This window comes from Chelonia mydas, chromosome 4, assembly GCF_015237465.2.
Source record: "Chelonia mydas isolate rCheMyd1 chromosome 4, rCheMyd1.pri.v2, whole genome shotgun sequence".
Classification (NCBI taxonomy): domain Eukaryota; kingdom Metazoa; phylum Chordata; order Testudines; family Cheloniidae; genus Chelonia; species Chelonia mydas.
Genome location: NC_057852.1, coordinates 79184122 through 79210207, shown reverse-complemented (window position 1 = coordinate 79210207; position 26086 = coordinate 79184122). Strand labels below are relative to the sequence as shown.

General features: G+C 41.8%; 1 protein-coding gene across 1 annotated transcript in view; it reads left to right on the top strand.

Annotated features, from left to right (window-relative positions):
* DCTD (dCMP deaminase) overlaps positions 1-19324 on the top strand; it is a 33513-nt gene extending 14189 nt beyond the window's left edge. The window contains exons 4-6 of the mRNA XM_037897580.2: positions 11039-11155; positions 14617-14713; positions 17302-19324. Coding sequence (XP_037753508.1) covers positions 11039-11155; positions 14617-14713; positions 17302-17380 — 293 coding nt within the window. The 3' untranslated portion in view covers positions 17381-19324. The remainder of the gene's footprint in view (positions 1-11038; positions 11156-14616; positions 14714-17301) is intronic.
* Positions 19325-26086: the final 6762 nt, after the last annotated feature.

Genomic DNA, 26086 nt, shown 5'->3' with positions numbered 1-26086 from the left:
CCCTAACAAGCTGACAAGGTAAAACCTGATTTGATGTTGTTAATTACATTTCTGTATTGACAACTGTAAGCATTCAAAAACTGTTAGCACCACCTCCCTCTCTTTGCTGTGCCCCCCCCCCAGTAATGAATTATTAAGGATTTATTTGCCTTCTGATTTTTTTGAACTTCTAGGGTACACTCAAGTTACATTTTCAAGCTTTTCTACAGAACCAGGAGAGCTAGAAACTTACTTTATTTTAATGAGAGTTGAGATTGTCACATTCACAACTCCAGGAGCTGGGACTTTCAGGAAGCGCATCAAATATGACACTTGCTTTAAAACCACAAAAGTTGGCAATACATTCACTTAAGGTACATATAAGGATCGCACAGTTCATAAACTCTCATACTGCCCAACTAACCATGTTGTTAATAAAAGGTTTCAGAGTAGCAGCCGTGTTAGTCTGACTGAATGCATCCGATGAAGTGAGCTGTAGCTCACGAAAGCTTATGCTCAAATAAATTGGTTAGTCTCTAAGGTGCCACAAGTACTCCTTTTTTCTTTTTGTTGTTAATAAAGCAAGTGTTACTATTTAACTCTATTTTATAGTAAATCGAAAGTTTATAACATAATGCATTTTATGTATATACAGTTCCATCTCTAGTGCATAATATTTCAAAACACTTTAGTGTCTGTTTTCAAAAGGTAATTGTTAATGCATGGTAACATAGAAAAGTCAAACTTTGCAACAGATTTCCTTTGTGACTGCTACTTACTACGTGAAATTTTATAGTGATCTGTTATCAAACTTCTTGGTCAAGCAAGTAAACATAACATATTCATGCTCATATGGTTCTTTTTATTAGTGTTGTTTGGGCCAAACACTTTTTTATTAGGTGGAAAGAGTAGTTTTGACATTACAATACACTGAGGTCATTTTCATGGCAGGATAGAGGATATGCAGAAAGCAACAGGAATAGTGTGAAGAAAGGCCTCTTTTGTTTGATGTACTGTAGGAAAGACTTTGGGTTAAATATTAGATCATAACACTAGATCAGACCTTCAACATGGGACAATATGGTGCAAGGTGAAAGGAAGTAGAAATGTGATATGGTGGGCAATAAGATAGCAAGAATATATTTCTTACTACTAAAGAATAGTGAGGTTAGTCCCCCCCCCCCCCACTTTTTTTTATTAAAGCATTCACAAATAGTCAACACTGTAGATAAGGTTCCAATGTTGGCTTCCATTCTGAAAAAGTGGCTTGGAAAATATTCTCCGAAGACTTCGTTAGCAGTAGAAATAACCATGTAATGAGAACTTAACATGTTTTTCTGACCCTGCTGTCGTGTACGGAGGGAGGGAAAGGGGGGTGGAATTTTCCCCACAGGATATTGTAAAATTGGTAGCTCTAACAGTCTCAGTTTTGGAAACCTTATGTTGTATTATATACCTGTGCAGAATTCATATGAATAGAGGAGTTGATCTCTTACTGCTTGAAACTGGGATTTGTAATCCAATATGTATTGTTAATAATGGTGGACGTTCCCAGCCTGTTGGTATCAAGATGTTAGAAAACTAGGGAGAACTACTTACCTATTAACGTAGGGTAGTCAGGACTCCTGGGTTCAATTTCTGGCTCTTCCACTGACATGTCGCGTGAAATTAAACGAGTCACATAGGTAAATTAAGGCACAGATAGGCTCACTGTGTATAAAGGGGGTAAATTGATACCACCTGAGAGGGATGCAGATCCTTTAAATCAATGCAATTTCAGATCATCCAAAGCAAAATACTTTGCTCTAGCTCTTTCCTCACTTTTTCAGTTGCTCAAGACTTTCTCAAACACATTGCTTTTGAAATGAAAGCTTTCTTGCTTGAGCTTCACCTAACTGAATATTTTTATTTTGACAGTTTTTGTAAAATCAGTTCAATCCCTTGAGTCTCTTTCTGTCTGTAAAAACAGATGAGGCAGTGTCATGAGCCTCTCCCTTGCTGCTGGGTGATTATAAGCAGTACGAGGACCTTCTCAGAAGGATTACAGAATCTCTTCAGATACCATCTGAGGTGGTTCAGGATCTCAAACATAAGCTCCTGGACATTCTGTAGGCTGTGGTTTTCTCTTGAGTGGCACTTATGATTTAACAAAGCCATAGTGGAGCCTACTAAAGCAATCTGGCATACATCTGCCACTTGCACCCTATCCCCTAAGAGGGCTGAGAAGAGGTACTTTGTTCCTTCCAGAGGGGCAGAATATTTGTTTTCCCACCCCAACTCCTTAGTGATCTAGGTTGTTTGCACCAGCTCAAGCCTACTCCTCATAACAAGCTAGTCACCAGATCTTTCCCTCAAAGTGTCCCTTGTTATGGTGGACATGGCATCATGCTCCATGACTCCCTTGTCATGAGATTGACTCCAGGCCTGTGTTCCCCAAAGAGGTTCAAACAACTGTAAAGGCCCTCCCCTTTTCAGTGAGAAAACAGATGACTCCCTGCCTACGCTTAAGGACTCTTGCTCTACCCTCCGCTCTCTGGGGATATACATAATATATACACACTCACTCACTCGCTCTGTACCCTGGAGAAAATATTCTAGGCCTCCTCTGAGATTCCTCCCAGCACCTCTATCAATTTTTCCAGAAAAGGACTCCTGTGTGATAGGCACCCAGCCCAACTGGTCCCTTCTCTTCAGTCCCAGAAAGTCATTTTGATGAGATGCATCAGAACCGCCAACCAGTCTTATTGCTTATTGCCATCCCATTCAGTGGCTGCCTGGCACATTTTCTGCCAATGAGGCACCTTATCATACTGGACAGATGGATCCTGGATATTATATCAAATGGAAAAGGAGTACTTGTGGCACCTTAGAGACTAACCAGTTTATTTGAGCATGAGCTTTCGTGAGCTGACAAAGGAGGTGCTGTTGTCATCATGAATAGGTCGGAATATGAACAAGAGGCTGCTCGGCAGCTCTCCAACACCACTTTTTACAAGCCATTACCCTATGATCCCACTGAGAGTTACCAAAAGCAATTACAGCATTTGCTCAAGAAACTTCCTGAAAAAGCACAAGATCAAATCCGCACAGACACACCCCTGGAACCCCGACGTGGGATATTCTATCTACTACCCAAGATCCATAAACCAGGAAATCCTGGGCGCCCCATCATCTCAGGCATTGGCACCCTGACAGCAGGATTGTCTGGCTATGTAGACTCCCTCCTCAGGCCCTACGCTACCAGCACTCCCAGCTACCTTTGAGACACCACTGACTTCCTGAGGAAACTACAATCCATCGGTGATCTTCCTGATAACACCATCCTGGCCACTATGGATGTAGAAGCCCTCTACACCAACATTCCACACAAAGATGGACTACAAGCCGTCAAGAACACTATCCCTGATAATGTCACGGCTAACCTGGTGGCTGAACTTTGTGACTTTGTCCTTACCCGTAACTATTTTACATTTGGGGACAATGTATACCTTCAGATCAGCGGCACTGCTATGGGTACCCGCATGGCCCCATAGTATGCCAACATTTTTATGGCTGATTTAGAACAACGCTTCCTCAGCTCTCGTCCCCTAACGCCCCTACTCTACTTGTGCTATATTGATGACATCTTCATCATTTGGACCCATGGAAAAGAAACCCTTGAGGAATTCCACCATGATTTCAACAATTTCCATCCCACCATCAACCTCAGCCTGGTCCAGTCCACACAAGAGATCCACTTCCTGGACACTACAGTGCTAATAAACAATGGTCACATAAACACCACCCTATACCGGAAACCTACTGACCGCTATTCCTACCTACTTGCCTCCAGCTTTCACCCTGACCACACCACACGATCCATCGTCTACAGCCAAGCTCTGCGATACAACCGCATTTGCTCCAGCCCCTCAGACAAACACCTACAAGATCTCTATCAAGCATTCTTACAACTACAATACCCACCTGCGGAAGTGAAGAAACAGATTGATAGAGCCAGAAGAGTTCCCAGAAGTCACCTACTACAGGACAGGCCTAACAAAGAAAATAACAGAACACCACTAGCCGTCACCTTCAGCCCCCAACTAAAACCCCTCCAACGCATTATTAAGGATCTATAACCTATCCTGAAGGATGACCCAACACTCTCTCAAATCTGGGGAGACAGGCCAGTCCTTGCCTATAGACAGCCCCCCAACCTGAAGCAACTACTCACCAACAACCACATACCACACAACAGAACCACTAATCCAGGAACCTATCCTTGCAACAAAGCCCGTTGCCAACTGTGCCCACATATCTATTCAGGGGACACCATCACAGGGCCTAATAACATCAGCCACACTATCAGAGGCTCGTTCACCTGCACATCCACCAATGTGATATATGCCATCATGTGCCAGCAATGCCCCTCTGCCATGTACATTGGTCAGACTGGACAGTCTCTACGTAAAAGAATAAATGGACACAAATCAGATATCAAGAATTATAACATTCATAAACCAGTCGGAGAACACTTCAATCTCTCTGGTCACGCAATCACAGACATGAAGGTCGCTATCTTACAACAAAAAAACTTCAAATCCAGACTCCAGCGAGAAACTGCTGAATTGGAATTCATTTGCAAATTTGATACTATTAATTTAGGCTTAAATAGAGACTGGGAGTGGCTAAGTCATTATGCAAGGTAGCCTATTTCCCCTTGTTTTTTCCTACCCCCCCCAACCCCCCCGACGTTCTGGTTAAACTTGGATTTATGCTGGAAATGGCCCACCTTGATTGTCATGCACATTGTGGGGAGAGTGGTCAAACTTGATGATCACTTTAGATAAGCTATTACCAGCAGGAGAGTGGGGTGGGAGGAGGTATTGTTTCATGGTCTCTGTGTATATAATGTCTTCTGCAGTTTCCACAGTATGCATCCGATGAAGTGAACTGTAGCTCACGAAAGCTCATGCTCAAATAAATTGGTTAGTCTCTAAGGTGCCACAAGTACTCCTTTTCTTTTTGCGAATACAGACTAACACGGCTGTTACTCTGAAATATATCAAATGGGTTTATGTGAGAGTTACTCTTTGCCCCCTCCCTGTCCCTTTCCAGGAATCCCTCTCATTAGAGCAGGGGTAGGCAACCTATGGCATGCATGCCAGAGGCGGCACGCGAGCTGATTTTCAGTGGCACTCACACTGCCCGGGTCCCGGGGGGCTCTGCATTTTTATTTAATTTTAAATTAAGCTTCTTAAACATTTTTAAAACCTTATTTACTTTACATACAACAATAGTTCAGTTATATATTTTAGACTTATAGAAAGATCTTCTAAAAACGTTAAAATGTATTACTGGCATGCGAAACCGTAAATTAGAGTGAATAGATGAAGACTCGCCACACCACTTCTGAAAGGTTGATGACCCCTGCATTAGAGGATTCTCAAGCAGAGATGGATTCCTTTCTCCAGGTGGGGGCAATAGAGCCTGTCCTACTTTGTCATGAGGGAAATGACTTTTACTCAAGGTACTTCCTCTCCCCCAAGAAGAAAGGGAGGCTGGAGACCAATCCTGGACCTCAGACAGCTAAATCTCTATATGTCACTCGAAGTTCAGGATGACTACCCTTGGCTCAATAATACCCTTCCTCAGCGAAGGTGACTGATTTGAGGCCCTCCTTTTGAAGGACACATTTTCATATGGACATTCACAGGGGATTCCTGCATTTCACCATGGGCCCAGAGCTCTTTCACTACTAAGTGCACCCCTTTGGCCTTTTGATGGCCCCAAGGGCCTTTACGAAGACGCTTGTGGTGGTGGCGTCTTTGTACCTTTGCAGACAGGGCAATCTGATATTTCCCTACTTGGATGATTGACTGCTCACAGGTCAATTATACCAGGAGGTGCAAGCCGCAACTACCTGCACATTACACCTTTGTCATTCTTTGTGTGATGTGTGTATGAGTTGTGTACAAAAACTTACATATGCATTCTGGAAATATGTTTGGGAGGCAGTGCATAAACCCAGCCTGTGCTAAACAAAAAAATGTTTTGTTCCTGTGTCTCCAGTGTAAATTAACAAGGTGAAGCCAGAGGACAATGAAAGTGCATTTACATATAAAGTAAACAAAGCAAGACACAGACTGCATCCTAGGAAGTCTTCCTGGCTCTTGAGGCCGAGACTATGGACTTTGGGCAACACAAGGGGACCAAATACAAATTTTTAAATATTTGTCACTTAGGGGACAGCACTTTCTGAGCCTGTGAAAGTTGGATCCCTTAGCCTTGTGGGCTAGAGATGCTGTTAACTTGATGTAAGAAAGATTAGACAAAGATTGTAATTTTGCTAAAATTAAGTTTATCACTAGAAAATGTTTTTTGTATTTGTTTTGTTTGTAACCATACCTTTCTTTCTTCTTGCTTAGTGTTACTGAAATCTCTGTTCTTTGTTAATAAACTTATTCTTAGTCTCCAGGAAAACTATCTTAGTGCTGTTACTTTTCAATATAAGTGTGAGTCCTCAACTAAACTAACAAGCTGGTGTGTGCACTGTCTCTTTGGAGGCAGCAAACTTAACTTCTGTAAGTGTCCAGTGAGAGGGAGTGGATGCCACAGGGAGACATCTGGGGAACTTGGGAACTGGGGTTCACTGATTGTTACTTGCAAAGCAAGTGTTGGCCCGGAAGAATCTCAAGGAGTTTGCTGGTGAATCAGACAGACAGGTGTGGCTGACACACAGTGTAATCTCCAGCAAAGCTCACTTTTGATGAGGCTCTGGGGTAACACAGTGGCTTACAGTTCTGGGTGTTGTGAGCTGAATGTCAGTCACATGACCACGACATGCACGTCACCTACGTCTGCATTTATGGTGCCTCCAGATCTGGTTCAGCGCGGCATTCACTTTGAGCAGGGGCTCCTTGAACAGCAAGGTCTCACTTCCATAGAACATGCTGACATCCTTCACGTGGGAATTCAAAGTATTTGGGAGAGTTCTCTTTATTCCTTCACTACCTACAAAGACACTCATCACAAATATATCTCTAGGACTGGGAGCGCGTCTGGATGACCAGAGAGCCCAGGGTTCCTGGTTCCCGCAGGAATCCAGGCTGCGTGTCAACCTGCTTGAGCTTTGAGCAGTCCACGAGGCATTCAAAACATTTCTACTTACTGTCTGGTCTACGCACATTCAGGTCAAATCAGACAATATGTCTACCATCTATTATATAAGTGAGATAAGGCAGGTGAGGTAATATCTCTTGGCCCAACTTCTGTTGGAAAGTACAAGCTTGCGAGCATCACAGAGTTCTTCCTCAGGTTTCAAGAATGAAATCAGTGTGTCTGAACTAAATACAATTTGGGACAGATTGTTAAGCATAAAGAGTTAACACATTTTGTAGGGGGGATCACTTAAAATGAAGCGGGCAACTAGGGGTTAGCAAGCAGTGGGATTTGTTTACAAACTGATGTCAGGAGTCATAAAACCATGGTCTCTGAGTCCATGGTTTCTAGTGTCCAGCAGAGTTATGATTTAAGTTCCCGGGATCACTTGTTATGCAGGGTTTATGCAGGTTTCCTTTTGAGGATGAGTACTGAGAGGTCAGATAAGGAGTGATTGTTTGCCCATGGGTGATAGTGTTTTTGTCTCTTATAATTTTCCTGTGCACGTTCATTCGAGAGCATAATGATTATCTGATTTCAGTTGTTGAGGCATTTGCTACATTGGATGTTGTACACCACATGCTATTATAGGCATCTCTAGAACCCATGAATCTTGAAAGGTGTGTTGGGGCGGGGGGGTATTGATCATTATAGTAGTGGAGATATGTATGCAGGTTTTGCATCTGTTGTTCTGGTAGGGTCTGGTGCTGATTTGAGTTTGTGCTCTGGTCTGTGGGGACCTTGCCTCTGATGAAGAGCTTGGTGAGGTTGGGGGAATGTTAGAAGGCCATGTGTGGAGGGATGCTTAGTCTTTAGACACCCCACTACTGCAAGGTTCCTGAAGATATCATAAGGACATTCCTTCCAGTTCTAAACCAGTCCCTACATGGCATCTGAACCTTGTCCTCTCTGTAGAGCCCTTCACAGATACAAAAATGTGGCTCCGCATCCAATCCACATCTGCAAGAATCAGCTTGTATTCAACCTGGGATCCACACCCCGTCTTTTATCTGTATCTACATGTGCACTGCATCTGCAGCAGCACACTATCTCTCAGTGCCTCTCAGGAGGAGCATCTGTGTGCATGCGTGTGTACTGTATATAGGATCTCAAAGGTGGGGAAGCAGCTGTCTGCAGCTCATAGCCTAAGAAGCTGCTTCCCCACCTTTGAGATCCTGTATTCTTTCTCCCCTGTATAGAGAGAAAGAGGTGATCACAGGTCAAGACAGGGAACAAAATCCCCCATGCTCCGATCCTGGTGGTTTAAGCAGCCAAGCAATTTAGGAAACCTCTCCTGATGTCATTGCCATATCAGGTCAGTTGGAGAAGGAGGCAGCTGCTTCTGCAAAGTAAGTAAGTATGGGGAGAGGGAATATAGGATCTGGAAGGTGGGGAAGCAGCCTTATAGGCTTTGAGCTGCAGACAGCTGCTTTCCTACCTCTGAGATCCTATAAAGCAGGTATCCACGGATTTGTAGGGTTCTACCTCTGTGCTTATAAGAGCACCATTTGAGCCTTTGGCCTCCTGTTCCCTTCTTCACCTATCCATGAATGTTCCCTTCCTGACAGCCAATTACCTCCACTAGGAGAGTGGGGGAGCTTGGGGCCTTTGTGGCAGACCTGACATGCACAGTTTTTCACAAGGACAAAGTGTTTTTGCACCTGCATCTCAAATTCATCCCTAAGGTGCCTTCTGAATTTCACATTAACCAGACTGTTCACCTTCCAGTGTCTTATCATGGCATGGAGGCAAGGGTGCCGAAACCATTGTAGAAGTGTGTGTGTGGGGGTCCACTGGTGCCAGAACTAGGGGCCTAGGGGCTATGCCCCCCACTTTTTAATGTGGGTGTAGTTTGGGGGATGAGCAGCGAGGCACCGGCAGGGGATGAGCTTTGTGGCAGCATTCTTTCCCTGCGCCCCTCAGCCCACATACTTCAAGCCTTGGCAGGCATGGAGCGGCGGCACCCCTGCCCAAAACTTGCAGTTATGGGGGGGAACCGCTATCCCCTGTCCCCTCAAACTATGCCCATGTTAAAAAGTGTCAATATCACTTTTTACACAAACTTAGCACCACTTTGCCACACTTACTTTTGTGCTGCTGCTGTAGCCTTAAGGCTCTCAGTCGGAGCCCCACTGCCACCTCCGGCTGAGGGATTGAGGGAGGAGCAGAAGGAGAGGACGGGCTGCCTCCCCGTGAGTGACTGGGAGCGGAGGAGGAGAGTCCAAGCCAGGGTGGTGGGGCTCAGACTATCAGCCATGGTGGGTGGTGGGGTCTGGCTGTCCCTTTTATCCTCTTCCCCCCTGCCTCTCAGATGTACACAACCCTTCTGCACTAGCCTCAATCACCCAGGGCTGACAGCTGGAGCCCTTAAAAAAAAAAAAAAAGAAAGAAAAGAAAAGAAAAATACAGCTCGCACCTCCCAATAGTTTGAGAAACAGTGCCATGAAATTGATAAGACAGACAACAACCAATGTAAGGAATGCAATGTCCACATACACATTGCGTTGCCCTAACCACACCAACATAAGCCCTATGCCTCTTGCGGAGATGGAGTTATGTCAATATAGTGAGGCACTTACATCATTAGCTGTAGTGTGTACACTGACCTAATTAGGTTGATTTAAGATGCTTTATATCAACCTAACTGTGTAGCGTAGACCAGGCCTGAGATTCTTGGCATGGCATAAATAAATGCCTCATTACTGTAGCTGTACGCTATCCAGTGTAATTTTGGAACATCAAAATGGCTGAGGACTTAAAACTGGACAGTAACAGACTGCAGAACCCAGAGATGATTGAGCCTGGTGACATTCTGAACAAAAGGATCTCTTAACCCTGCTTATAGCTGTTTCCATCACTTCATGCTGACTCTACAGTCATAATAGGCTTCAGACCCACAGAGTGGCATTCCTGGAATTCTATCTCTATAATAAGTTGGTGGTCTCTGTCCTTTTCCTAGTCATCAGGTATCCGAATCACAAAATCCACTATTGTTCTTGAAATTACTTAGCAGAGGGTACTCTGCTAGAACTGCCATCTAATTCATCTATCCAGTATTTTATATTGCACACATCACTGCACTGCCCAGGGGCCTTGAATGATTGAATGTCTAGGGAGACTGAAATATACTCCAGTTTGCAAGACATTAAATACCATCTTGGTGTGTCCAGTATGAGAATTTAGACCTATAGATGTGGCTTGTTCTTAAGAGCTGAGGCACGATGGTGGAATCGTACAGTGAAACTGCTGCCTTTGCTATATTTGTGCTGTAGAGAAATAGAGGACTTTGTTTTTTCATTCAGGAAGTCTGGCATCTTTTCATGATCAGTATGCTCACTTAACATTAAAGATAAGAACATTCTTATGGTTATGAGTGTCTCTTGTGTATTCTCAGGGTGAGAGAATCATGCAGCAAAGCTGAGCAGTTCTGACACCCTGAGGACAAAACTGCTCAGTTTTACTTCATGATTCTCCTGCCCTTAAGAGTGTACATGGCATGTGTATGGCCATAAGAATGTTCCTATCTGTGCATGTAAACAATAAATGAGCTGTTTTATATTGGCAATTAGATACTCTAGAGAGTTGTGAAGCTGTGAGATATTGCCGTACTTAAGGTGGTTGAAGACTAAGTAGTTTCAGCCCTAGAGCTTCGTTGCCTACTATAGGTGCTAGGAAATGGCAATGCTAATGTGCTTAATGATTTCATTCCTAATCAGCAGCCTGGTCAGAACAATTGACCTTCATTAATCTTGGTATTTCTGGTTTAATTTTTTTTCTTTTCCCTCTATAATGAATAAGTCAGGTTTTTTGACTTTGAAAGAATACAAGCAGTTACCTTTTAACACTTAGTTAATTTTAGATTGACTCATTTTAATGAACAGTATTATGAATATTTTTCTTCTACTTTTTTAAAATCCAGTGTGCCATGCTGAATTGAATGCCATTATGAACAAAAACTCAGCTGATGTGAAAGGCTGCAGCATGTATGTTGCCTTGTTTCCATGTAATGAATGTGCAAAGCTCATCATCCAGGCAGGTAAGGAGCAACGATACCAGCTTGATTTGTCAAAGTTGCAGCACTGCTTGCTCATCAGTACCTTATAACAGATTTATTTGATTTTAAATTGCTGCTGTTTAGATCTAAATTAATTGCACTATCAGCTTCATAAGATACTTCTTGTGTTTTTGCATTTGAGTGATGCCAAGTTTTTCCAGTGCTAATTGCATCCTCTGTGATTCTTAGCATGTTTTTAATTTAGGTTTACAACTTCTTAGACCAGGAGCTGCATATCATTACTGTCAGTTTACTGTGCTCTGACACACAGAATAGAGTATGGGGAAAAGAAATAAACTTCTGCCTGACACCAGGTCTGTTGGGAGTATATACATGAAATTTTAATTTTAATGTAATACATGGTAGATATTTTTAAGATTTTAAAATATCTTTGCTCATAAATGTCATAAGACTTCTATGATCCTACTTTAATTATATCTTTCATTACAATTGTTATAAATCTAGACCACTGCAGCAAGTGCCTGAATGTTTTGCCTTTTTTCAGATTATTAGGTGTAACTGCAGTAGACTTTGGTTCCATAAAACTCCCTTCCTAAGTTCCTAAAACTCTGAGTTTGCAAAATGTATTTATAAAGGAGTTATCTCTTGAGAGAGCAAAAGGTGAAAGTTAATGGGGAGACATTTACCGGGTATAGGGATTCCGGGACTCACTGAACTATAGTCAGACCTCATGTAGTGAAATCTCATCAAATTCTGGGAGGATGTAAAAGGTGAATGAAGATACCCAAGGTAGAACCCTTCGTCCTGCCTTTGGTCCACCTTCCTATACATACCCAGGAAGGTTAGGGAATGTTGGTATTTGGGATGCTAGAAGATACACGTTTTGATGTATTACTTGGGTCTGATATATTGTATGCTTAAGCCAAAATCTTGCTCTTTTCCCTGTACAAACAAAAGACTGGTATCGGGTGCTGCCAGTTGGCCATAAGAGTGAGTGAAGGTGTCATCCAAAATCTGAATGGAGAGGCTAGGATGGGGGGGGTATAATTACACCTACTTGTGACAATAGGGATAGGCTCTTAAAGTAAAGCTACATGTGCAGCATCTATGAACAAGTGTATAAAGTGGAGGGTGGAGAAGGACCTCTATCCATTTCTGCATGGGAGATGACAGTCACGCAGGCCCACATGTAAATTCTCTGAAGCCTGACTCTGTGACTAGGGAAGCTAGCTCACTGCCTATCCTTACTCAAGGAAACTGAGACAGAGCTGAACATTGCTGTAGCCAATCACAAGTAGAAGTGGGTGAAAGGTGCTGTACGTCCAAACTTCACTGAGAGAAGGGACACTTTGACTGGTAAAGAATGTTCCTAACCATATGGTACCCACCAGAGCAGGAGGGAGAGGGAAAGACATTTGTTCCTTCATCTATAACTGCATAATGATTTATAAAAATGTAAATGGACCTGAGGCAGATGGGAGGAAGTGCTGGTTGCCTCACCCCAACACATGCGGGGAAAAGAGGCACTCCACAGTCATCATAGAGTGCAAACCCAGGGGGCAAGGATGCAGTCCACTGCCTCACCCTGGATTCCATGGTGAGGAATTGCCCAAGGGGACTAGGACCCCTGGCACACTTGGGGGCAGGTCAGAGAATGGAATTTGGCTCTGGGGAAAATTTTGTGGATTCGCCCTGGGGAGAAGTGAACACCCCATGTACCAGTGACACTAAATGTTCATGTGGATCCTGCTGCCATGCACTAAAAATCCTCTAATACGATTTAATCTGTCCTGCTTTGAAACCGGAGTAGATCAGAGTGCACTAAGGAACTTTTAGTGCACAGTAGCAAAGTCCTCAGATACTTAGTGCATGGCAGGCTTAGTGTGGAGTATATTTAGAACCAGGCTTTCCGCAAACTCAGTGTTCATATAGCCAAAGTCCTGCATTTGACCAGGTCAGTGAGGAGAAGTTATTCTAGATGCATTAATCTGATTTCTGTTGGGGCTATTAGAAAAACGAACAAGGAAGTAATACAATGGCTTCCTAAATAAGTGCATTTAGATATACGTTAGACAGACAAGAGGACCCAAATTTTAGTTTCAGAGATCCTATAACTTGTGTCCTATATGCTGTGAATGTTGTTTGGTAATACTGGGATCTAGCAGATAAAAGGACTTCAAAGTTAAAAAGTCTGATTCCTGTGAAGGTCGGGGTACTTGTCAGAAGCTGCTGACACATAGAGACAGACTCTGGGAGGAGTCTAAAGGAATTGGCCTTTCCAGATCTAGGGAATGGTAAGCATTAAGGAAAAGCAAGCATAGCATTTAGGTTGGCTAATTGTTTTTAAGACACACTTTTTTTTCTGTAGTGCTTTTTCTTCTAAATAAATGATGCTCTGCTTTGATTGTTGATTACCACTGTCATTGTCCTGGAGGAAAAAGAACAGCAGGGTGTGTTAGACCTCTAAGGTGATCATGGTTGACACAGGAGTCTGCACTCCAGTACTTGGTTTGAGAGCAGGAGAATCACATGATTCATTTCTGAGACCTAGGGGTAGAGGGGCACACAGAGAGACCAGGAGGGGGCAGAGTAACTGTGACATTGATGACCAGGATTCTACAAGAATGAAATTTAATCCATAGTTAGTGCGTTCTGAACTTTACAGGGATTGAAACTGGAGTGAAAAAGAACTAATGGTGTTTTGCATCCAGACCAAGGTGTACTCATTTGTGACACAAAAATAAAAGGTTCGCAGCTCTTCACAATATAGTTGTTCATTTTCTTTCTTATGTGCTTTGATCAGTAGTTAAATAGTTAAGTGTTAATAGTCATCCTAATTAGGAAAGCATTTTAACAGAGAAAATGTGGTAGCCATTGAAATATTTAAATATCACTCCTGGTTCTGCCTCTTCATTTCTCCTCCGACATATTTAAGACAAGAGTAGTTAATTAAGAGCTGGGGCACAGTCAGTTACCCATATGTAGGGCCTGTATTTGAAAAATGGGGAATTGCTTCCTGGCTTAACTATGATGAGTCATACTGGTTTGTACAAAGGCTAAGTGAAAAATTTCCATCAAAATTGTTTGTGTTGGAAAATTGTGTTTTCAACTAAATGAACATTTTCACAAAGTGTGCGCTTTCCATGGAAAACTTCAGCTCTTTGTTGTTTTTTGTTGTTGTTTGTTTTTTTTAACATACTTTTCAGGTTTTGGCTGAAATTTCTTGGTTTTCAGTTTTTCATGGAAAATTTCAATTTTTTTATTTTCACCAAAAATTTTTCATGGGGAAGCTATTTTCTGAACAGCTCTATATTGTACTGCTCCACTCTTAGGGTACAATTTATAATACATTTTCATGTGATGTGGCACCTAGAGTGTATGGATAGGTGCCCTTTTTAGCCTGTATATATCTAAATTCTTTTTCCCTACCATGTTTATTTCTGCTTGTAATTCTAGCATGTCTCTTGATAAAATATTTCTAGGTATAAAAGAAGTTATTTTTATGTCTGACAAATACCATGATAGCCCTGAAATGACAGCTGCCCGTCGCCTGTTTGATTTAGCTGGAATTATATACAGGTAAGACATAGTCTTGACTGGTGGTGGTGGTTGATTTTAAATGTGAAGATGAAGAAATTGCTGTATGAGGAAGACAACCTTTAGGCAAAAGCTTTATTTTCTCCTTATGTTATGTAACTTCTGTGGTACAGTTAATTCTCTTACAAAAACTCTCATGCAGATTTAGTACCAGTCAATTCAGCACCTTTGATAGCCTTTGACCGTCTGCTCCCTGGAGAACAGCAGCAGGTGTTTCTGTACTGTGCCCTGCCAATGTGCTTTAAGTCCAATCTCGTGGGACTTGGGAGTGACCTACCATCTCACCCCAATATTCATTCAATCCTTGGCCTTTCTCCTGAGACTGCCATCAAGATTGCCAATTGGGGTGGTGGTTTCTGGCGTTTGTGTACTCATAGGAGCTGGACTGGAACCACCAATTTGTTTTATGTAGACCGTGGAGCCCTGTTGGAAGGGTAATAACCTTCAGTCACAACCAGTCTGAGCTGGAGTTAAACCAGCTTGTGATAGGGCAGGACTCACCTCCTTGGTACATCCTGCTGACTGTGCTGGGAATTAACTCTTGGTTGCCAATGCGCCTTTCTCTAGTGGTGTCTCATTACCATCACTTCTGCTCTACCTCTAAGATGCGCATTGCTCCTCAGACCGTGGCATCCTCTTCTGGGCCTGGCCCTCAGGCTGTGCCCCACTCCACTTTCTCCCCCCTTTCAGGGGAATTGGCTGTCTCTAGTCCATCCACTTGCTGCTGCGACCTACTGTAGCCTTCAGTCTAGTCCCTCACCTCAAGGGGATAACTGCAGTCCGAATACTGGCCACCCCCTCTGTGACAAGTGAGGGTACTGGGAGCGAGGGGGGTCTGGGTCCACTCACTACTCCGGGCCCCGAACCAGGGACCCTTTAGCTGGCGACCACGTGCTGCCGCTCCTCCAATTCCTACCGCCTATTTCCCTGGGCCACTTCCCCGTAGCCCTAGCCCTTTTTATCAGGGGCCTCGCTCTGGCAGTCCTCAGGCTGGAGCTCCCTGTTGCTCCCCTGACCCTGCCCAGCACTTCTCTAGCTAAGGTACACCTCTAAGGCAACCAGTCATTCTCTTGCACTCCAGGGAGAGACTACCCCTGCTCTGTTGAGCAGCTCTTATATGGCCTCCCTGGCCCTGATTGGCTGCTCCGACAAATCTTCTGCTGATTGGCTCTCTACATGCCCGCCTCCCATTGGTTGGGTTTTGCGCAGCCTCCCTGAGGACTGCTTTAACCTTCCGTCTAGCTTTGTGGGGCAGCTGCTCCACCACACAGCCACATAGGGTAAGACGTTCCTGTATAATCATTTTTCAGTCCCTATCACCATCTGGTCTTCCGCAGTGTGCTTTCTTAAAAGAAAAGAATAAAACCTGAAATATCTGTCCTGAAGTAATGAGGATCTGAATGATCTGTTAAGAGTAGTGACAGAGATATCTCAAGACAATCTGTCTGACAGCTAGTTTGATACAAATAACATGCTATGGGTGAGACTAATTACGCAATCATGGGGAGACTTTAAAATTCCAAAAAGTTTTACAATATTAATATAAAACCTTCTTAAATTTTACAAGTACAGCAATTCTGACAGAGAAAATTTTACGATGAAAGCTACCTGCTGGGCTAAGAAACACCCATGAACCAGTGCAGCAGTATTTGAAATTCACTTTTAAAGTCAGTGTATTTCCTTCCCCTAAAGCTACTTGGCTAAGTAAGGCATAAATCATTCCTTTACAAGTGAAATCTTACCACAGTTTCCCCATGGTGAGTGTTGTTACTTGCTTTTCAGACTGCTGGTCTGGACAAAATGGGTATCATAATCCTTCAAGGTTTCTGTAGTCAACAACATATCCTTTACTGTGTTTACTGTTTTCACCTGTTGTATTGATTATTAAGGATACAAGTTGTACTTAACGAATCTCTGGAACTGAATTGTGGAGCCTAATGAGACACTAAATTCACACCATTTGCATAATCCTTTTGTTTATTCGTAGATTGTAAATTATATATTTAGTCCCCAAATACCTTCCTTGCTAATTGCAGTAGCAGATGCTCTAATGGTGTAAAAGGATGCATTTTGTTGCAATATTAATTTTACAATTCTAAAGTTATAATTTTTAAATGATTCCTTCTTAACCAGTTTAGTTATTTCTTGTATGATGCATAATGCAATCTATTCCCTTTGCTCAAAAACTATTGAAGTGTACTTTTAAAGTTTGCTGTGAAAACTTGGCAGGAAAGAAAAGAGATAAAATTTTGCAGAAAAACTTGTAACATGATGCCACCTCCTGCAGCTAAGTTGTTAGAAATCCTTTGACTCCTGGGTAATTTATGAACTCCAATAGCTGAAGAACATACAAACTAAACAACCCCATGTGTCTTTTTGTCTTAGTCTTTCTTGTCCGGGTTTCTCTTTGTATGGTGCACTATAATTGGCTCCTATAGAGATAAAATGCTAAGTGAAGATAAAATGCTAAGGAAATTTTCTTCTTCAAAAAAATTTAGTTGGCGCCAAAGCAAACAAAATATTTAACTACTCACTGGCTAATATCTATCCATATTTTTTCTTATTTTCAGGAAATTCAAACCAAAGTGCAATAAGATCATCATTGACTTTGATTCAATTAACGGCAGACCGAGTCAAAAGCCTCTGTGAGTTACGTCTCATTAAATCTCTAGAAGATTGTGATTATCCTTTTCTGAGAAGCTGCTAATGCCTTTCATCTTGAAGTCACACATAACTTTTTAATAGCCACTACAGCCAAAGTAGACATCTGAAGAATGTAAGGCCTGAAATTTTTCTCTGTCAGCCTTGTCGTACAGAATCTACATCTAAACTTTTGGTTGCTGCATTTTTTTCAAGCCTGCTTTAAAATCTAGAACTCTATAGAGGAAACATAGTACTGCATATGTACTACAAGAAAATGGTTTTGATTCTTACTGTGTCCATCATCTGCTCTATTAAATGGAGTCAGAATCATTGAAGACAGTCTAACAGTAGTATTTATTGTAGGCAATAGCGTGCTGGAAAACCTCACTTACATATATGGATCTGTCCTTATTGGATACAGGGATCGAAATAGCTAATCCACATGAAGTGTAAGAAGAGATGTCCATGCAAATATTGATATTCAATCTACAGAATTACTAGAATATTCTTGTTAAAAAGTTACAACAATTAGATTAAAATATTGTGGTGTCAAACTATAGTGTTGCAATGTACTTTTATTTGCAGATGTGATAGTGATTTTTCTTTTAATTGTTGTCTTACATTGTAATATATGGTGTGTGTGTGTGTGTGTGTGTGTGTTTTAGATATGTTTGGAGAATTTTCTGTGTTGGATTCGGTTTAGAGGGGCTTTAAATTCTTTTTCCCAAGAACTTAATGGGGGCTAAGTGAATAAATCATTGGACTTTCACCTATGGGACCTTATTTGGAGTTGATTTTCTTGCCTAAAAGGAAGTTAGTTTATTGGTCTAAGTTTCTACTAGACAATCCAACACAGTTCAATCTCAGAATTAACCTGTAAGGTAACTGAATAATTTCTTGTCCTCAGAGAGAAACGAGATATTCAACCCATGTTGAGGTTGTCTATGCCAAAAGTAGTAATTGTGGTTTAACTTGTTTCTTAATGCTGGCACAGTGCCTTCATTTTCACAAATGTTGCCTAAAATAATGTCCTTTTTAATTTTATTTTGAGGTTTGGGAATAGATTTGAGTGCCTTTTCTTTAATTTGATTTTTTTTAAATTAAATATGCCTAATGGCTTTGTTTAGAAGATTTTTTTTTTATCCCAGAGGTAATCATATTTTTTTTAAATACGGTTATATTTCAGTAAGCTTTTATTTTTTTCTGTAAAGGCTTTCTGTTCCATATTTTGGGACATTATGTAATTTGGCTTCCTACCAGTACTATTAAGTATTATTAAAATCTGCTATGCTGAAGTAGACTCATTACTATAATATTACAACATGTGCTAGACTCCAGAGTGCTGCTGTTTTTGCAATCATATGCAAAGCATATTTTGTACATTTGTGATGTCATTACATAAAGTGTAATGTTCAAAAACCACTTGGCTCCTAAAGGGACATTATGGTGTAATGGTAAGATGTCAGTTATTTGTGACCTTTTCCCTTACTCCCTCCAACTTCCATAATTGTTTCTCACCTGCAATTTGGTCTGAAATCAAGAGATTTTTTTTTTTTATGTGCTAATTTTGAGGTGGATTGGACTGACTATTTGAGAATCTAAAAATTACTTTCTAATTTTCCTACCCCCACCTCAGTTCTCAAATGGCTTGTACTAGGAGCTCCATGTTTATTTCAGTATGTCTGTAAGATGAAATGTAAAGAGGTATGTCAAATTATCCTGGGTTGATCACTGGGGGAAAATCTCTTATAGCTACTTCAACAATGAATTTTTGGATTTTAAAATGCAATTGTTGCAAATATCACAAGGAGTTCTCTATATCTTATGAACAACATATTTATTGTTCTACAGTGTCTGGATCATGTCAAACAGAAAAGACATAATACTGACAACATGATCTTAAAAAAAAAAATTGAGCTCCATTTCAGAGTGAATAAATGGTCTGAAGAATGACTTTTCTCTTGCACATCTTTTACAGTATCTGCTGTTACATCAGTTCATCCCTCCATTTTTAAAACAGAACATTTTGACATGAAGAAATTTTTAGTCTAGGAATAGATTAGTTTTTCATAGTGCATTTCTCAAAACATTTGACTCTGAATCACCATGTAATAGGATGGGAAGTTCTTGGGACCTCTTTAGGAGAATAGGCCTCTTCTGCTGAGTCACTGTAATGTAAGATCTTAGAACCCTGTGTAAAGCTTGCAGAGTTTTTTCAGCTTATTCATGTTGATAGGTAGGTCCTATGAGCTCCAAGCCAGCTCCATATAAAAGGGGATAGAAAAAGCAAAGGGCAGATTGGAAGTCTTACATTGTAACATATGGTATGCTACCAAAGCCAAGCTGAAGAGAGAGCTTAGTCTGAGAAGTTAATGTGCTGTTCAACAGTAGAGGCAAACCCTAAAGAGGCATTTAGACCATATCAAGCTTTTGTATCCTGTTTAGAGTAGGATGGATACTTGCTTGCAGTCCTTTAATCCAGAAGAAAATACATTTGTAAACACAACATGACTTTGACTTCCAAATAAACAATAGTTGTGCTTATTGTAAATCATATACTCCTGAGGGAATTCTGCGCAGGTGCAGAATTCATGTACCCTGCAGATTTTTTGTTTCCCCACAGAATAATAGATTCTGACGGGGAAGCCATGAGAGGGGTCATGTGCCCCTCCTTGGCAGCAGTCCTGAATGGGCACATAGTTTTGGGCATCAGGAGCAGTAGGAGAGATGTAAATCACCACCGGGGGGGGGCACGCGGGTGGTTCTGGGAGTGTGTCTGAGATTCTGTCCCTCTCACTTGCTATTGCAGTGTGCCTGGCATGGAGGGCCCAGGGGGGAGGGATAGCTCAGTGGTTTGAGCATTGGCCTGCTAAACCCAGGGTTGTGAGTTCAGTCCTTGAGGGAGCCATTTAGGGATCTGGGGCAAAAATTGGGGATTGGTCCTGCTTTGAGGGTTGGACTAGATGACCTCCTGAGGTCCCTTTCAACCCTGATACTCTATGATTCATGCAGTGCTGCAACCCAGGGAAAGTGCAGTAGCTTAGACATGTCCCCAGGGCAGTATGCAGTATGCCAGGGGCCACTCCAACTCCCAGAGTAGCCTAGGATCAGAGGGTGGAGGTGCAAAGGCAGCTTAAAGTTCTCTCTCTCTGCTTAACAAGTCTTGCTCTGATGTTGATAGTTCCTTTGTTTCAAAGAAACTTGGCTGTTGTGAGATAGAATGGCTATGATCTGAACCAGTGGAAACTTTCTTAAAATCAGTATCTTTATTCCAGGTGCAGCACATTAGCACTAATATTCCAACAAGGCATAATCCATAGCAGAATTTTCCATCTTCAAAGTGCTGTATAAAACTTAATTCTCACAATAATCCTGTGAGTTAGGAAGTATTATCCCTATTCTGCTGTTGGGGAACTGAATTACATAAAGACAGGTTTCAGAGTAGCAGCCGTGTTAGTCTGTATTCGCAAAAAGAAAAGGAGTACTTGTGGCACCTTAGAGACTAACAAATTTATTTGAGCATAAGCTTTTGTGAGCTACAGCTCACTTCATCAGATGCATTCAGTGGAAATGCAGAGTTACATAAAGTGACCTAAATTAAGCCAGAGAACAAGTCATTGGAAGATGTGAAATCAGAGTTCTTGATTCTTGGTCCAAGCATCTGTAGAACTGTGAGGCTGTTACATGAAATGCGAGTAAAGGAACTTTTCAGCTTTAGAGTGGGTAATTATTACAACAGGTGTAACATTTCACAGCTGAGGAGAATCACACATTTCTCTTTCAGAAAACAGTGAATCCTTTGAGTGTTTTTTTTCCCAGTCTCATTGCTCCTTTTTTACACAAGCCCTAGCTTTAGTCAGACTGCACTTTACAACCCCACACTTGATCATTTTATTTATTTACTTTTCCATTTGCACCTGTCTAAAACTTTCAGTGCATATTATGCCAAAAAAATACAACTTGTTAGATACCTTCCTGACCACAAGCAAGACTCTGTAACCTGCCTCCTCTTACTACCAAGTCCCCCTGGAAAAACCTGGTGCAACCAGTAAGTCCTAATAGTATGCCCTGTAATGAAGTCCTGTAGTGTATCATGAAGGTTGCCAAATCTAGGTTCAGGAAGCCAAAATAGCAAGCAAGTTCCAAAGCCACGGACTCTCCCTTCTGCCAGCCCCTCCCTATCTAAGCCATGGGAGCTGTTACTTCGAGCACCTTAGCTCAGAGATAGCTAAACTTACTGACCCTCTGTGCTGCATATGGCAATCTTCAGAAGTCCAAGAGCTGGGGCTAGGGGCTTCTGCTCAGCAGGGTCTGGGGGTCTCAGGGCTTCAGTAGGGGCAGGGCTGAAGTCCTGAGCCCCAGCAGGTGCTGCCGGTGGGGCTGAAGCCCCTAACCCCCCCACACCTCTCCCTGCTGGGCAAAAGCCCTTAGCCCCACCACCCTGCCACAGGACAGAAGCCCTGAGCTCCCCTAAACGGTCTGGGAGGGAGAGAATGGTTGGTGGTGGGGGGCTCCGTGAGCTGCACTTTCACTGTAAAAGAGCCACAGTTTGGCCACTCCGCCTTAGCTAATAGTAGCTTCAACAGTGTTGGCTGGAAAGTGAGGTAGTCATTCAAGTGAATAGGATTCAATGCATTTTGGGCATATAGATTAAAACTACCTTAAATTTAATCCTGCCCCACTTAAGTTTTCATTCTAGATACTGCCCTGACATGCACACTGTGAAACTGGAAAAAAAATCTAAGAAACCAGCAATATCCTATTCTCAGTCTCATCAAGAAGGGGGAGGGTGGTGGTTTTTCATAATATGGCTTGTTGTACAGCGGCAATAATCTTCATATAAGTAGCTTTGGTTGTGCAATAATGTCACTTTATTGCTTTGTATATTAGAAAGACTTTATAAACACCCTTGAGAGTGCTGTTGGCACCAAAATGACCATTGTCATTGCAGGAAAAGGTTGGAAAGGCCTATTTTAGAGGGTCCTCAGGTACAATGCTCAGAGTGAATGCTCTAACCCTGTGACAGCCACTAATCAACTGCATCTTGCTAAGGGTTCTAAGGTGACAAGAACAGCCCAGAAAAGAAGAGCTGTAGCTGTTGGACTCAGTCCTTAAAGTAGTGTGTGGTGGTGTCTTTCTTAAGGGGAATGAGACCAGGTGCAGAGTCCCTATCTGATCACCAGTAAACAGCAGGTTAATTCCCTACTTGATCTCACACAGGTGTACAGGGTGGGGACTGAGGACTGAAGCAGACACCCAGAATACAGGAAATTAAGGAAAAAAACCCATCTGGCTGGCAAGCACCCAGAGGTCTCTGAAGAGGTAGAGTGCTGTACTCAGTTGCTAGAAGGTTGTTTTGTTAACCCAAATGGGTTTTTCTGTTTTCTTCTGTTATGGGTACCCATAATAAGACTCAAGAATAAAGCCTGGAAGATTACCACAGCTGGTGAGAACCTTCTAGCTTGTTACAGTCTCTTTCCATCATCTTACAGGTAGGAACAGGCTTCTACACAATTAGTGTCTTGTTTTTCTTTCTGGGGGTGATGATCCAGAAGGGTTATTTTACAGGAGCCTATTCTGGTGGGTTTCTAGAATTCCACTCCCTTTGAAAGTCAGGTGTAATGCAAATCTCCCCCCTGCAAACTCAGAATGGAGGTAAAATCTGCTTTTGGTCAAGTATTTTTTTTCTCCAAATCTGTTCTAAGATCTCACACTCAGTTACTGAAAGGTGGGTGTCAACGGGGCATGAGGAAGATAGATTCTCATTGCCATAGTAACCCCAGTTATGGTTTCAATTAATATGTCCTTTTGTAAGAGCTGAGGGGTTTTTTGTTGTTTTTTTTTTTTTTCCACTCATCAAGCTCAGGGGAATTGGGGAGAAGGGTTGTAAGAGGAGCTTGTGGTGAGTTGTCTATGTATTACAATTTTATTCAGAGAAACAATATCTCCTTGGCATTTGCAGCTATTTTGTTAAATGGTGGTGAAGGCTTTAATGAAGCATATGGTTTAATCAAAATATGTAAAAACGAAATGTTTGATTTTTGCTGTGGTAGGAGCTTATTCATAGTAGCTTAGTTCCTAAGGGTACTGATCTGCGGGAGGAGTGGAATTATGCTGTCCAGAAATGTTTTGAAGATGTCAGTGTTCCAGTTAATAGGGGGTATACTTTGAACTGGTTGCCTTTAGGGGAAGTATTCCAGAAGGAAGAAGTCTTGAGTAGCTTTGTGCCTTTAAGGCATGACTAGATAATTGTGGCATAATGGGACTATATCTGAGAGCACTGTTGCTGCCTGTCATCACCAATAAGTAACAATAAGGACACCATCTTTCTGTGAACTGTTCAGCAGTGGGGCAGCACTGAAAAGGAAAACACAAGGAAGAGAGCAGTTTAATTACACTGACTTGTTTTGTGCTTGTGCTAGATTTTCAGGGGGAAGGCAAGAGTGGGGATGTGAGTGGACAGCTGCCAAATATTTTGTGTATGCTTAAGGACTCATAGAAAACCTGGTCTCAGCCAGTGTATTCCCACTGTCTACTCCCCACAAAAGTGAGACACAAGACAATCAAAATGGGAAGCCTGCAGCTGCTTCCTGGTTGTTTGTATAGTTTACTCTATGCTGCTCTTTGCACCTTAGTTAGAATAAAACAAAGTCCTAAACAGAACAAGAATAATGTGCCCAATCAGCAGAATATGGATAATAAAAAGAGACTACCAAATATTGCTTCCTGGGATATCTTACTCATGTTCGTCCCACCCCACCCCCCTTTTTAAGACAATGAGTATTCCATTCCCTTCATCCATGGGTTCAAAAGGTCTCTCAGCACACCAAAGGAAGAGAAATAGAGTATATTCAAGCCACCACTTTAATATATTACAACTTATTTGACAAAAAGACTCAGACACATGTTTTAGCTGATCTCAGTCATAACTCAGGTAGCTCTTCTGTCAGCTTGTGTGAAAGCCTTTCTGTAGCGTGGTCTTTTCCCTGAAATATTTAATCAGCTGTTACCACTAATCAGCAGACCGTTGGCTACCCAGTACTGATTAAGATTACAATTGTAATTCTGTGTTTACGCTATGGCATTTTAATAACAGTACAAGAAATAAAGAACCTAATAATGGTGAACTTATATAATGAGGTGTTTTCATATTTCTTGGAAGAGCTGTCAAATGTGACTAGAGAGAACTCCATAGTCAGAATCCAGGGTTAATCCACATATTTCCTTTTAAAAAAGACTGCATTTAGACAGTTACATTTGGATAATAGCATATTATAGTACTGGCTCTTACTACATAACTGACTGTTGGCCAGTAGTTGGAATGCCAGTGTGGGGAAAAATGAGTTTCTACTATAAATCCTGAAAATCTGGCTTTATGTCTTTGTCCTTTCTGGTCTTTAAATCACATCTGACTGATAATGGGATATGATTCTTTGTTTACAGAAAGATTACTGGAATCTGTGGTGGCTCTTGTAAGGCTTAAAGCTAACCAAAAGAATGGTTTTTGTGTGTTGATTATAAAAAGTATAAAGTAGGATGTTCTATGCTACAGTTATTCATTTTTGTCCAGTCTCCTGCCTTTGACAGTAGTGTGTAGTATACTGCTTAGTAGAAGACCAGTCCCAGCCTTCCTCCATAATAAGTTAGTTCCCTGTAAACCAAAGTGAATAAGCACCTTATAACAGAGGGATTGTGCAATATTTTATGTCCCTATTCAGGACAGCACTTAAGTATGTGCCTAAGTCTGATTGAAGTCAATGGGACTTAAGCAAATGCTTAAAATTAAGCAGTGTTCAAGTGCATTCCTGAATTGGGGCCTATACAGAGATGGAAGCTAAATTCCTTCTTGACTCCAAAAGATACTAGCTATGAAAAGAATAATTATAACCACCTTCACTCCAAAGCAGTGATGTTTTAGCAATATTGTAGCATGTTCTGATTCAAGGCCCTGTCCACATGCGGGGGTATTTCCTAAACTGGTTTTAAATGTGCTCTAAAAATTAGCGCAGGCTAACATGGCTAAGGCATTGTTTACCTAAGGGAAAAAGCCACAGTTGTTTTAGCTCATGATCGTGCCCCCCATATGTAGATTCTCAGAAAAGTCAGAGGGACTGTGTTCAGCATCGAGACCTTACCAGTGTAGTCGGTTTTATTGTTTAAACTAACCTCCTAGTCTAGAAAAGCGTTTTGTTTTCTTTTTAAACCCAAAACACTACCTTTTAAAGATACCTGGCAAATTTAACTTGTTTTAGCCCAGTGTAGAAAAGACAGACCTAACTCCCATTAATGTGAATGATGGAATCTTATTCATTGGGATAGAACAGGACACACAGAGAGACAAATGTGTCTTTGCATTTCCTTATATTAAAGCAAATTACATTCTGAAGTATTTTACGTTTCCTCATGTATTTCTGTGTTAAGACCTTTCAGTCTTGGTGCCTATAAACGTGTAAACCTGCTGTTTTCTACCCACCCCCCCCCCCCCCCCCCCACACACTTTACTGATGCCTGTCAAAATGGTCCTGTCTAAGGTGCATGCTTGTACCACCGACACCTCCCTTTTCCTCCACTCGGTGGCTGTATAGACTCAGAATCTAGGCAATTTAGGCTAGTTATGTTCTGATGTGAGCAGCAAGCATTACAAAAGCATGTCAACCTATATGGGTTGTCTGTTCCAATTTGGGGGGGGGGGAACTTGGAAAGCTGCAGCAG